The sequence below is a fragment of the Armigeres subalbatus genome, chromosome 1 (assembly GCF_024139115.2).
Source record: "Armigeres subalbatus isolate Guangzhou_Male chromosome 1, GZ_Asu_2, whole genome shotgun sequence".
NCBI classification, from domain to species: Eukaryota; Metazoa; Arthropoda; class Insecta; order Diptera; family Culicidae; genus Armigeres; species Armigeres subalbatus.
The window spans coordinates 236703435-236717563 of NC_085139.1; the positions used below are offsets into that span (position 1 = coordinate 236703435).

General features: G+C 43.1%; 1 protein-coding gene and 1 long non-coding RNA gene across 4 annotated transcripts; one reads left to right on the top strand and one right to left on the bottom strand.

Annotated features, from left to right (window-relative positions):
• Positions 1 to 1500: 1500 nt before the first annotated feature.
• Positions 1501 to 2464, bottom strand: LOC134211924 (uncharacterized). Its single transcript, XM_062689327.1, has 2 exons — positions 2213 to 2464; positions 1501 to 2149 (listed from the first exon to the last, which is right to left on the bottom strand). The coding sequence occupies exons 1-2, from the start codon at positions 2331 to 2333 to the stop codon at positions 1596 to 1598; spliced, it is 675 nt and encodes a 224-aa protein (XP_062545311.1). The 5' UTR covers positions 2334 to 2464; the 3' UTR covers positions 1501 to 1595.
• A 107-nt stretch (positions 2465 to 2571) lies between these two features.
• LOC134211927 (uncharacterized) lies at positions 2572 to 12667 on the top strand. 3 transcript variants are annotated; one of them, XR_009979153.1, is made up of 4 exons: positions 2572 to 2629; positions 2719 to 3116; positions 12367 to 12520; positions 12579 to 12667. It is a non-coding gene; the product is annotated as an uncharacterized LOC134211927 (long non-coding RNA). The 3 variants fall into 3 exon arrangements; XR_009979154.1 differs by having other exon boundaries at positions 2719 to 2894; positions 2967 to 3116; positions 12367 to 12651; XR_009979152.1 differs by having other exon boundaries at positions 12367 to 12651.
• The last annotated feature ends 1462 nt before the right edge of the window (positions 12668 to 14129 follow it).

The following is a 14129-nucleotide window of genomic DNA, read 5'->3' on the forward strand; positions in this document are numbered from 1 at the left end:
GCATCAAATCCGATGTGATACATATTACATTTTTTTTACTGTGTACCACGGAGGCAGTTTCAGAATCATTTTCAAAATTTTATTTTGAATCCTCTGAAGTGCCTTCTTTCTGGTATTCCAGCAACTAGTCCATATTGGCAAAGCACGCAACATCTTCTTCATAGAGGTGAATCACCCAAGAGCTGAAAACCTCTCAAATATAGACAAAAAAGAACATCTTCTTCTTCTTCATTGGCATTACATTCCCAACCCCCACACCTGCCCTAACTGGGACATTGCCGCCTCACAGCTTATTGTTCATTAAGCACTTTCCCAGTTATTAACTCCGAGGTTTCTAAGCCAAGTTTCAATATCTGCATTCGTATATCATGAGGCTAACACGATGATACTTTTATGCCCAGGGTAGTCGAGACAATTTCCAAACCGAAAATTGCCTAGACCGGCACCGGGAATCGAACCCAGCCATCCTCAGTATGGTCTTGCTTTATAGCCGCGCATCTTGCCGCACGGCTAAGGAGAAGGCCTCCAGCATACAACATGGCTGGTCTAAAAATTTGTTGGTAAACCGAAAATTTGTTCTTAAGATAAAGTTTTGATTTTCTGTTTATAAGTGGATATAGACACTTAATATATTTGTTACATTTGGCTTGAATGTCTTCAATGTGACTTTTGAAAGTCAAATTTTTATCTAGCAGAAGTCCTTAATATTTAGCTTCGCTAGACCAACTAATTGGAATCCCATTTATAGTAACAATATGTCTGCTAGAAGGTTTCAAATAAGAAGCTCTCGGCTTGTGTGGGAAAATTATTAGCTGAGTTTTGGAAGCATTCGGAGAAATTTTTCATTTTTGCAAGTAAGTGGAGAAAATATCCAAACTTTTTTGCAATCTACTACAAATGACACGAAGGCTTCGCCCTTTGGCTGAAAGGCCCGTGTCATCTGCAAAAAAAGATTTTTGACACCCTGGTGGTAAATCAGGTAGCTCAGAAGTAAAAATGTTATACAATATGGGCCCCAGTATGCTGCCTGTATGAGAAAGGCCAAAATGTTCAGAAATATGACTTTTAAAAAGAAGTTTGCTTTTCAATATTATCCTGTCACAATAGTACTTATTTTCAAGTTTCACATGTGCTTGGAATAACTCTCTGTCAATTGGTATCAGCTCCTCTACTGTATGATGCTACTCCGTTGCAGTGTTCTATTTCCACCTTGCAACCACGCGGAAATAAACACAAAAAGCATAAAAATCCGAATCCTTTTATGATGCCATCTGATGGCAGCCATAAAAACGGCGTCTCCCGGTCGTAAAACAGCCAGCAAACAAAAGACGATCGTTATGTGACGAAGAGATTGGATGCACAGCGCGCGGTTGCTGTACCCCGGAACGCAGCGCAGTTGAGCTCAAGCACGCTTGGCTGCATCGATGGAAAAAGACAATTTCCTCGCCGAAGTGCAATCGAGAAAGTGACAAATGACAATGTAGTTGAGACGTTCTTGCGAGTGGGAATAATCGAGTTTACTACTTTTTCTTGGATTTAAAGGACAATGTTGGATGATTCACTCAAAGCTTCGAATTTTACGCGTAATTTAAGCTTCATCGAATGCTGCTAGTTCGTTCGCCATGGACCGACCGCTCCGTGGCCAACATTGCTTCGGCTCGGCGGTGGATTCTTTGCACCAGCATTCTGACCGATGCGTCCAGGTCATCCGGCGTGGACTGTGTTCCGAGGCTTCTGGACATGGGATACGTTTGCTTTGGTACCTGGAGGTAATCCATTGGCGGTCGGTCAACTCCGGGAAGCGTTTTAAATTTAAGCGACTCGTTGGGAGGGGCAGCAGCTCTCACATCTGCCAACCGAATAGGAGTGAGCTGAGCCTCGAAGGAACCGTAGGACCCATTTTCAACGTCATGGTATATTTCGAATGGAAGGGGTTTTTGGGGCGTCCGGGAAATTGGCTGTTCCACAATCGTCGAAGAGGCAATTGGATTGCTGAAATGTCGGGTGGAGCTAATAGACTCATTCGGCATATGAATTGTTCCAGAATGGTGGAGATCTGCATAGGTATCATTATCTTGGGTATTCATGTTGATAGTTCTGGAGTGAACCAACCGATCCATGTCGGAATCCGTTAATTTCTGATTTGGGACTAAACATATTTGGATTGGTTAACTCTTTTATGTCACAGGAAATGTTAACAAAAAACACAAACCTTCTCCTAATCGGATAATTCTGTCATGAAGTTCACGAACGGTCTCCACATCATGGCACAACAACGCGGAAGCCATGGCTAACACAATTCTGGTGGCCTTCGCAATAAACTCATCGTCCATTTTCGGTATTTTAATTATTCACTTGAAATTTGAATATAAAAACAGTTTTTTTCTAAATCGCTATTTTTTTACACTGACAGATTAGATAAAACGATGGCTACTAGGACAGATTCCAATTCCTTACAATCAGCCATCTCTAAAGCTTAGTACGCAGATCTCAAGGAAAATGCTCAAGGAAAATTTGATATAATTACCGAAGTAATGTTGATGGAAGGACGACGTAATTGAACAAGTAGGCGAAAAATAAAGCATTTTCTGTGTTCATTCGTTAGTGAGTTTGACAAAATGTCATGTAGGTAATTGTAAATAACAAATTTAAGGCAAAAATATATTTCACACCAAGGTTCTTACATCATTCATCTTATTTCATACATTACTTTTACAGATGGTACTGTAATAAATGCGGCAATGCGGAATGCTAAATGCCATCCAGAAAGGATTCTCAAAAGCAGATTTATTACCATGTGCATTGACTATACAACTTCTGTGGGACTACAGCCGGATATTCGAGCACGAGATTGGGATAATTGATAAGCCTTATATAGACCTTGCTTCGAAATAGTTATTATTTTTAATTTGGTTTTCTTTTTTTATAGTTTGGTCCAGCTGACAAACAATTGTGATTTTTTTCAGAGGAGAGAAATTTTTCGACGGAAATTTCAAAGTGTCGTGTTAAATTTCGACCGCTTTTTGAATCAAATTAAATTGAATCTTTTCACAAAACGGAACACGCGTCCATATGATGGAATGACTCTAAAGTTAAAATTTAGTAATGAGTATTAAGTAAGTGAGTATGAAAAAAAAAATATTGCATTCTAGTACTTTTTTCACTATTTTCTATGTTCTGTATCAATCGATTCTAACCATAATCAGACTACGAGGCTCTACATTATTCAGTGGAAATTTGATTTGTGAACTATGACATCAAGATATTCTATCAGTTGTGCTTTGAACACCCTGTTACCTTCTATATTTTAAACTTAATGGGTATTCCGACCACAAGCTTTAATACTTGATAAAGTATATCTCAATATGGAACGTCATGATACGTTATTATTACTCGTATTGCTAAGAACCTGTCGAAGCCTGTATAAGAACTAGACATATTTGAAATTGTTAGATTCTTAAACAAAAATTGTTAGGCATTGTTAAAAAGCTTGCAAAATTGTAAGGTCTTATACAATATTTGCAAAAGAATCTAACAATTTCGCATATTCCTAGTTCTTATACAGGCTTTGACAGGTTCTTAGTAGAATTGTTAGAAATTCTTTAAATTTAAAATTTAAAACTGTAGTGTTGGTCGACAATATGAGCTTAATACATTATTTTACACATTTTATATTGTAGCTTCTTCTTAATTATACTTAGAACTTACGTTGATCATTATATTCACCGCTGTTCACTGAGTAGATGATGTATATGACGTGTATACGCAGATAGCAAAATTCACTGAAACTTACACTAAAAACTATTTACGCGCTGTTTATTTTTCATTATTTTTTTGTCAATGAAAGCTGTAGGTTTCTAGAATAAGACCATGAGGTGATTCATTGAGGTTCTCAATCTCAATCTGGCACTTAATTTTCTAGTATCGTTCTAAAAAATTGCTTGTGAATATGTGCTCTAATGATCCCAACTATATTTGCTATCTTGTATGCGTCATTTCTTGGAAATTTAACCCTTGAGGGGTCATTGAAGGTCTTCTGGAAGATCCGGAACATCCGTAAAAGAGACCAATTGTAAGAGTTCATCCCAGAGCTTTGCGATTTTTTCGTAACCATTCATTCTGGCAAATTGTGGGTGCAATCAATAGTAAATGTCTTCTGCGACCTCCAAATGCCCCAGAAATGATTCTCCGGAAGATCCGGAACATTCGAAAAAGTGGCCATTTTCAAAAGTTTTTCCCAGAGCTTCGCGATGTTTTCGTAATTATCAAATCTGGCAAATTTTTGGTGCAAATCAATACTGAAGTCTTCAGTGACCTCTAAATGCCCCAGGAACGATCATCCGGATATTCCGGAAAATACGTAAAAGTGGCCAATTCCAAAAATTCATCCCAGAGCTTCCCCCTTTTCTTCGAAACCATTCATACCGGCGAATTGTGTATGTAATCAATAGTGAAAGTGCTCTGAGACCAAATGCTTCCATAACGGTTCCAAATGCTTCTAAAACAGTTCATACAAGAAATTCGCATTATTTCGTAATCATCCATCCTGACGAGTTTTGGATGCAATCAATAGTGAAAGAAAAATATATATAGCTCTTATAGTGGAATGTATTCAACCGTCAGACAATAGTGAAAGTTTTCCTGGAACATACGTTGAAGTGGCCAGTTTCAAAAATGCATCCCAGAGTTTCGCGATGCTTTCATACCGGCGAAACGTCTGTGCAATCAATAGTGAAAGTCTATTGTGATCCGAAATGACCACACATACAGTCCTCAGGAAATCCGAAACATCCGTAAAATAGGTTAATCCTAAAAGTTCATCCTAAAGCTGCGCATTCATAATGGCAATCCCTTCGAAAGTTCATCAAGTAATTCCTCGGAAAGTTCCTAAAGACATACATCTAGAAGCTCTTCCGCATATTCATCCGGAAGTTTTTTTTAATTTATTTTTCTTCTCCTACTTCTTCTTCTCCCGGGAGCTCCTCCGATAGTTCTTCTGGAAGTTTCTTCGGGAATTCCTCCAGAAGTTCCTCCGGAAGTTCTTCCGGGAGTTCATCCGGCAATTCCTCCGACATTCCTTTGGAATTGAATACGCGATGCTCTGAGATAAACTTTTGGAACCACTTTTATGGATGATCCGGATCTTCCGGAAAGCCATTTCGGGAGCATTTGGTGGTCACAGAAGACTTTCACTATTGATTGCACCAAGAATTTGCCAGGATGGATTCCTACGAAAAAATCGGTATGAACTTTTGGAATTGGTCACTGTCCTCCGGAGTCTTCCAGAGAGCCGTTTCGGGAGCATTTTAGGGTCACAGGAGACATTCACTATTGACTGCATTTATAATTCGCCAGAATGGATTGCTACGCAAAAATCGCAAAACTCTGTGAAGAACTTTTTAGAATTGGCCACATTTACGGATGTTCCAGATCTTCCGATGGACCGTTTCTGGGACATTTGTGCGTCACGGAAGACTTTCACTATTGATTGCACCAACAATTCGCATGCCAGAAGACATTCACTATTGGCTGCATCCATAATTCGCCAGGATGGATTGCTGCGAAAAAATCGCGAAGCTGTGGGATGAGCTTTTGGAATTGGCCATTTTACGGATGTTCCGGTTCTTCTGGAGAACTATTTCTGGGGAATTTGAAGGTCGCAGAAGACATTTATTTTTGATTGCAGCCACAATTTGCCAGAATGAATGGTTACGAAACAATTGCATAGCTCTGGGATTATTTTTTGTAATTAGCCTCGTTTATAGATGTTCCGGATCTTCCGGATACCCGTTTCTGGAGCATTTGGAGGTCATAAAAGACTTTTACTATTGATTGCACCCACAATTTGCCAGAATGGATGGTTACAAAAAAATCTCGAAGCTCTGGGATGAACTTTTAGAATTGGCCAGATTTTTATCTCATTACGTTACAAAGTTACAGCGTTGTTTTGGGTGTGCTTGGATCGAAATGGACCTCAATGCACTAGGAAGGTTAAGCAGAAAAGTTTCGTATATTTTTACTGAAGTTTTATATAGCTCTTGCCAAAAATACACATTTCCAATCACATTTCATCTACTTCCAAGTACTTCTTATTCTTCTCTTCTTCATTGGCATTACATATCCCATGTTGTGTGCATTACATGGCGGCGTCATGCCGTTAGTGAACGGCGGTGGCGGCGGCGGCGCGGCGTGCACCGGTTTCAAACGCCAAAATTTCCCGGGAGTTTCTTCAAAAGTTCAACAACGAATTCTTCAGGAATTCCTCCAGATATTCCTCCGGAAGTTCCTCCAGGAATTCCTCCGGAAGTTACTCCAAGAATACCTTCGGAAGTTCTTCCAGGAATTCCTCCGAAAGTTCTTCCAGGAATTCCTCCAGGAATTCCTCCGGAAGTTCCTCCAGGAATTCCTCCGGAAGTTCCTCCAGGAATTCCTCCGGAAGTTCCTCCAGGAATTCCTCCGGAAGTTCCTCCAGGAATTCCTCCGGAAGTTCCTCCAGGAATTCCTCCGGAAGTTCCTCCAGGAATTCCTCCGGAAGTTCCTCCAGGAATTCCTCCGGAAGTTCCTCCAGGAATTCCTCCGGAAGTTCCTCCAGGAATTCCTCCGGAAGTTCCTCCAGGAATTCCTCCGGAAGTTCCTCCAGGAATTCCTCCGGAAGTTCCTCCAGGAATTCCTCCGGAAGTTCCTCCAGGAATTCCTCCGGAAGTTCCTCCAGGAATTCCTCCGGAAGTTCCTCCAGGAATTCCTCCGGAAGTTCCTCCAGGAATTCCTCCGGAAGTTCCTCCAGGAATTCCTCCGGAAGTTCCTCCAGGAATTCCTCCGGAAGTTCCTCCAGGAATTCCTCCGGAAGTTCCTCCAGGAATTCCTCCGGAAGTTCCTCCAGGAATTCCTCCGGAAGTTCCTCCAGGAATTCCTCCGGAAGTTCCTCCAGGAATTCCTCCGGAAGTTCCTCCAGGAATTCCTCCGGAAGTTCCTCCAGGAATTCCTCCGGAAGTTCCTCCAGGAATTCCTCCGGAAGTTCCTCCTGGAATTCCTCCGGAAGTTCCTCTAGGAATTCCTCCGGAAGTTCCTCCAGGAATTCCTCCGGAAGTTCCTCCAGGAATTCCTCCGGAAGTTCCTCCAGGAATTCCTCCGGAAGTTCCTCCAGGAATTCCTCCGGAAGTTCTTCCTGGAATTCCTCCGGAAGTTCCTCCAGGAATTCCTCCGGAAGTTCCTCCAGGAATTCCTCCAGAAGTTCCTTCAGGAATTCCTCCGGAAGTTCCTCCAGGAATTCCTCCGGAAGTTGCTCCAGGAATTCCTCCTGTCAACGGAAAAACGCACCAATCATCTTCGACTATGTCCTGTCTGGACGATCGCTCACTCGTGTTCAGCACATTAGGGATCTTGGCGTTATCCTGAATAGCGGACTTACATACAGACCTCACTACGATGACATTGTAGCCCGAGCTAATTGTCTATTGGGTTTTATTTTCAAAATTGCCGGTGAATTCCGTGATCCGTTATGCTTTAGATCACTGTACTGTTCCCTTGTGCGATCAATATTGGAATCATCCGCTGTTGTTTGGTGCCCTTTCCAGACCACATGGATCTAAGCCGTTCAACGGAAGTTTCTAAGATACGCTCTTCGATCCCTAAGGTGGCGTGATCCGACGAACTTGCCACCGTACGAGGAGCGGTGCCGGTTGATTAGCATCGAACCACTAGAGTTTAGATGGATCGCCGCTCAAGCTACGTTTGCTGGGAAGCTGCTCACGGGTCACATCGATTGTCCAGCACTATTGGCGCAGTTAAATCTACATGCACCTGAAAGACCTCTTCGTCAACGTCTATTTTTGCTTCTAGAACCACAGACTAGCAACTATGCACTACACGAACCAATTGGATTCATCAGTCGCCGCTTCAACGAATTCTTCGATATTTTTTACTTTAATTCATCAGTTGACGTGTTTCGTCATCGGTTACTAGACTTTTTCCGTACCGCTGACCGTAACCAATTAGTTTAACTAATATTCATTTAGACATTCATTGTCAGTTGAATTATTTTAATAAATAAACAAATAAACAAATTCCTTCGGAAGCTCCTCCGAGAATGCCTTCGGGAGCTCTTCCAGGAATGACTTCGGAAGCTCCTCCAGGAATTCCTCCGGAGATTCGTCCAGGAAATCCTCCGGAAGTTCCTTCAGGAATTCCCCAGGAAGTTCCTCAAGGATTTTTTTCCGAAAGCTCTTCTAGGAATTCCTTCAGAAAATCCTCCAGGAATTCCTCCGGAAGTTTCTCCAGGAATTCCTCCAGAAGTTCCACCAGGAATTCCTTCGGAAGCTCCTCCAGTAATTCCTCCGGAACCACCTCCAGGCATGCCTTCGGAAGTTCATCCAGGTTTTCCTCCGGAAGTTCCTCCGGAGATTCCTTCAGGAAATTTTCTGGAAGCTCCTCCAGGAATGCTTTCGGAAGCTCCTCTGGGAATTCCTCCGGAAACACCTCCAGAAATTCCTCCGGAAGCTCCCCCTGGAATTCCTCCGGAAGCTCCTCCGAGAATGCCTTCGGAAGCTCCTCCAGGAATGGCTTCGGAAGCTCCTCCAGGAATGCCTTCGGAAGCTCCTCCAGGAGCTCCTACGGAAACTCCTCCAGAAATTCCTCCGGAAGCTCCTCCAGGAATTCCTCCGGGAGCTCCTCCATGAATTCCTCCGTAAGCTCCTCCAGGAATTCATCTGGAAATTTTCTAGGAATTCCCTGGAAGTTTTCAAGGACAGGAAGCATCTCCAGGAATTCCTCCGGAAGAAGCTTCCGAAGAATTCCTGGGTGACCGGAGAAAATATTGAAGGAACTTCAGGAGGAATTCCTGAAGGAACTTCTGGAGAACACCTGAAGCAGCTTACGGAGGAACTCTTACAAAAAACTTCCGAAGAAATTCTTGAAGAAGCTTTCTGAAAAATTGCTGGAGGAGTTTGAATGGATTCTGTTAGGAGTTCCGTGAAGAATTCTTGGAGAAACATTCGGAGGAATTCGTGGAGAAACTTCTCAAATAATTTTTGGAGGAACTTCTTGGGGTTTTTAGAAGAAGTTCTGAAATAAACGTCCTGAGGAATTGCTGGATAAATTTTGATGGATTTTTTTAGGATTTTGGGAAGAAATCTTGAAGAAACATTCTGAGGAATTCCTGGAAGAACTTCCGGAGTAATTCCTGGAGGAACTTCCGGAGGAACTTCCGGAGGAATTCCTAGAGGAACTTCTGGAGGAATTCCTAGAGGAACTTCCGGAGGAATTCCTAGAAGAACTTCCGGAAGAATTTTTAGAGGAACTTCCGGAGGAATTCCTGATGGAACTTCCGGAGGAATTCCTAGTGTAACTTCCGAAGGAATTTCTAGAAGAACTTCCGGAGGAATTCCTAGAGGAACTTCCGGAGGAATTCCTAGAGGAACTTCCGGAGGAATTCCTAGAGGAACTTCCGGAGGAATTCCTAGAGGAACTTCCGGAGGAATTCCTAGAGGAACTTCCGGAGGAATTCCTAGAGGAACTTCCGGAGGAATTCCTAGAGGAACTTCGGGAGGAATTCCTAGAGGAACTTCCGGAGGAATTCCTAGAGGAACTTCCGGAGGAATTCCTAGAGGAACTTCCGGAGGAATTCCTAGAGGAACTTCCGGAGGAATTCCTAGAGGAACTTCCGGAGGAATTCCTAGAGGAACTTCCGGAGGAATTCCTAGAGGAACTTCCGGAGGAATTCCTAGAAGGACTTCGGGAGGAATTCCTAGAGGAACTTCCGGAGGAATTCCTAGAGGAACTTCCGGAGGAATTCCTAGAGGAACTTCCGGAGGAATTCCTAGAGGAACTTCCGGAGGAATTCCTAGAGGAACTTCCGGAGGAATTCCTAGAGGAACTTCCGGAGGAATTCCTAGAGGAACTTCCGGAGGAATTCCTAGAGGAACTTCCGGAGGAATTCCTAGAGGAACTTCCGGAGGAATTCCTAGAGGAAATTCTGGAAGAATTCCTAGAAGAACTTCCGGAGGAATTCCTAGAGGAACTTCCGGAAGAATTCCTAGAGGAACTTCCGGAGGAATTCCTAGAGGAACTTCCGGAGGAATTCCTAGAGGAACTTCCGGAGGAATTCCTAGAGGAACTTCCGGAGGAATTCCTAGAGGAACTTCCAGAGGAATTCCTAGAGGAACTTCCGGAGGAATTCCTAGAGGAACTTCCGGAGGAATTCCAGGAGGATCTTCCGGATGAATTCCTGGAGGAACTTCCGGAGGAATTCCTGGAGGAACTTCCGGAGGACTTCCGGAGGAATTCCTGGAGGAACTTCCTGAGAAATTCCTGGAGGAACTTCCGGAGGAATTCCTGGAGGTACTACCGAAGGAATTCCTGGAAGAACTTCCAGAGGAATTCCTGGAGGAACTTCCGGAGGAATTCCTGGAGGAACTTCCGGAGGAATTCTTGGAGGAACTTCCGGAGGAATTCCTGGAGGAACATCCGGAAGAATTCCTGGAGGAACTTCCGGAGGAATTCCTGGAGGAACTTCCGGAGGAATTCCTGGAGGAACTTCCGGAGGAATTCCTGGAGGAACTTCCGGAGGAATTCCTGGAGGAACTTCCGGAGGAATTCCTGGAGGAACTTCCGGAGGAATTCCTAGAGGAACTTCCGGAGGAATTTCTGGAGGAACTTCCGGAGGAATTTCTGGAGGAACTTCCGGAGGAATTTCTGGAGGAACTTCCGGATGAATTTCTGGAGGAACTTCCGGATGAATTCCTGGAGGAACTTTCGGAGGAATTCCTGGAGGAACTTTCGGAGGAATTCCTGGAGGAACTTCCGGAGGAATTCCTGGAGGAACTTCCGGAGGAATTCCTGGAGGAACTTCCGGAGGAATTCCTGGAGGAACTTCCGGAGGAATTCCTGGAGGAACTTCCGGAGGAATTCCTGGAGGAACTTCCGGAGGAATTCCTGGAGGAACTTCCGGAGGAATTCCTGGAGGAACTTCCGGAGGAATTCCTGGAGGAACTTCCGGAGGAATTCCTGGAGGAACTTCCGGAGGAATTTCTGGAGGAACTTCCGGAGGAATTCCTGGAGGAACTTCCGGAGGAATTCCTGGAGGAACTTCCGGAGGAATTCCTGGAGGAACTTCCGGAGGAATTCCTGGAGGAACTTCCGGAGGAATTCCTGGAGGAACTTCCGGAGGAATTCCTGGAGGAACTTCCGGAGGAATTCCTGGAGGAACTTCCGGAGGAATTCCTGGAGGAACTTCCGGAGGAATTCCTGGAGGAACTTCCGGAGGAATTCCTGGAGGAACTTCCGGAGGAATTCCTGGAGGAACTTCCGGAGGAATTCCTGGAGGAACTTCCGGAGGAATTCCTGGACGAACTTCCTGAGGAATTCCTGGAGAAACTTCCGGAGGAATTCCTAGAGGAACTTCCGGAGGAATTCGTAGAGGAACTTCCGGAGGAATTCCTAGAGGAACTTCCGGAGGAATTCCTAGAGGAACTTCTGGAGGAACTTCCAGAGGAATTCCAGGAGGAACTTCCGGATGAATTCCTGGAGGAACTTCCGGAGGAATTCCTAGAGGAACTTCCGAAGGAATTTCTGGAGGAACTTCCGGAGGACTTCCGGAGGAATTCCCGGAGGAACTTCCTGAGGAATTCCCGGAGGAACTTCCTGAGGAATTCCTGGACGAACTTCCTGAGGAATTCCTGGAGAAACTTCCGGAGGAATTCCTGGAGGAACTTCCGGAGGAATTCCTGGAGGAGCTTTCGAAGGTATTCCTGGATGAGCTTCCGGAGGAATTCCTGGAAGAGCTTCCGGTGGAGTTTCTGGAGGAACTTCCGATGAAATTCCTAGAGGAACTTCCGGAAAAAATCCTTGAGGAACTTCTTGGGGAATTCCTGGAGGAACTTCCGGAGGTATTCGTGGAGGAGTTTCCGGAGGTATTCGTGGAGGAGTTTCCGGAGGAATTATTGGAGGAGCTTCCGGCGGAATTCTTGGAGGAGTTTTCGAAGGCATTCCTGGAGGAGCTTCCGGTGGAATTTCTTGTGGATTTTCCAACGGATTTCCTGGAGAAAAGCCGTCAGGTTGGCTATTATTTTTGATAAGTATCACATGGAGACGAAACAAAACGGTTGAATCTAGAATGGCATCTTCACCGTAGGTGGGTTAATTTGGTCTTTTCAATACAGACTGGAGAAAAATTCGTTATCAAAAGCAGATACAACCACCGCCTACGGAAAAGTATTCAAAACATTTTTTATTCTTCATGCTTTTTTCTTTATGTTTTATTATTTATTCTTTATTCTTTATATTTATTTATTTTTTATTCTTTACTATTTATTATGTATTCCTTTTGCTTCATTCATCGTCTGGATTGTCCAATATTTGTTTTACTCCCAGTTTCAGATTTTCCTGCTTTCAGCCTTTTATGGGACATCCGTTAAAAGTGCATGTGGAACAGAACTTCAATGCGTTTACAGAAACCTACAATATCATGGAGCGCAGCAAACAATTCCACATACGTCATCTGATGCATGTGAACTCAGATGTTATGGTTATTAAATGTTATGTACATGTTTCAGGGTTTCATTCATTGGCTTTGCTATTTGCAGGTGATGCAGCATATCGATTTATATACCTCAATGTAGGGATATTCGGAAGTGAAGGAGATTGTAATATATTGAGAATCGGTCAATGAAGCAAAATAATAAAATTATATATTGAAAAAAATATATATAAAAACATGCGGCAACTCAATTCGACACAGAACCAAAAAAAATGTACCGTATACCTACTTTTCGTTTGGTCTCAATCCGAAGAACTTCCGGTGCAGTGGGGGATGTAATGATAATAGGTTAAGTTAAGAACACTCATTGATACTTACAAGTACGTTGCACTGTTTTGAACTCATATCATTTAGTATTCTTGTGTTCTCGCAGAAACACATTAACTATCAATTTTATGCGCTCAATCGATTATTTAATGTATTGAAGGACACATCCGAACAAATCTCTACCGGCCCTCCACCAGTTCAAACGGAATCAAACGAAAGTGAAAACGACAATGACGACGACGACGACGACGACGACGATAGGCAAATTGAGCCCGGCACTACTGGAGCCAGCGCGAAAAGGCGATTGTCAGCCGCATCGGGAACAGCAAGCGACACACGTGCCGATAACATCCCAAAGAGATCGTGTGGTGAAGACGCTTACAATACAGGCGATACCAGAGAACATGATGAAGCGGACTGGAGAGTGTATAACACACGATCAAGAACAAAAAAATAATGTATCGAATTTGTAGCATTTTTGTAAATCAGAGACGAGCCAAATGTATTGAAGGACATTTATTCCAAATAACCCATATTTTTTAACACCTATGACTATTTTTGAAATTTTAGACAAAAAAAAAGCTCTTTTTGCCTTTCGCGTACAACAAAGTTACCAATCGACTCATCTCGATGAACTAAGCAAATGTCTGTCAGGCTGATGTTTCAGACAGGTTCATTACGTGTAGCACTTTTTCAAGCTTTGTTTTAATTTTTTGTAGGGAGGAGCTGTAGGAGGAGAAAAAATATTGGTTCTTTGGGAACGTTGACGCTCAAAAATTTTTTTGACGGGAAAAGTCATTTGAGCGAGAGATAGGAACAAAAATAAGATGACGACAACTGTCCACCTTCCCCTCCTGCTCTATCAAACAGTAATTCATTAGAAAATTTGCTTTGCTGAAGTTCTTGCTGGAGTTCCTTCTGTAATTCTCCAAAGAACTCTCATAATTCATTTCGAGAGCTCTATATAAATCACCTAGAGATCCCCATAAATCTTCTCTGAATTCAGTTTGAAACTCGCATATGATTCCTTGAAACCCTTCCACCAACTACCCCCAGGAATTATCTAGGATTTTTTTTCAAGAGTTTATCCATAAATTCTCAAGGGAGTTGAATTGCGAATTCCTCCAGAAAAACTTAAATACCTTCCAGAAAGTCTCCCAAAATTAATCCAGAAATTCCTTCAAATATTTCCCCCAGAATTTCTCAGAAAAGTGTGCCCGGAAAATCGTTTTTTTATGGAATCTTCTGAAAATTTCTCTAAAATTCCTCCAAGAATCCATCTGGAAACTCCTTTGGAAAATATTTAACAAAATCTCCCAGCATTTCCTGC

What these genes read in the sequence shown, in the direction of transcription:
- LOC134211924 (XM_062689327.1), bottom strand. Translation starts at nt 2,333, where the DNA reads ATGGACGATGAGTTTATTGCGAAGGCCACCAGAATTGTGTTAGCCATG. An exon ending in AATTATCCGATTAGGAGAAG is followed by an intron (nt 2,150 to 2,212) that starts GTTTGTGTTTTT and finishes AAATATGTTTAG; the next exon opens with TCCCAAATCAGAAATTAACG.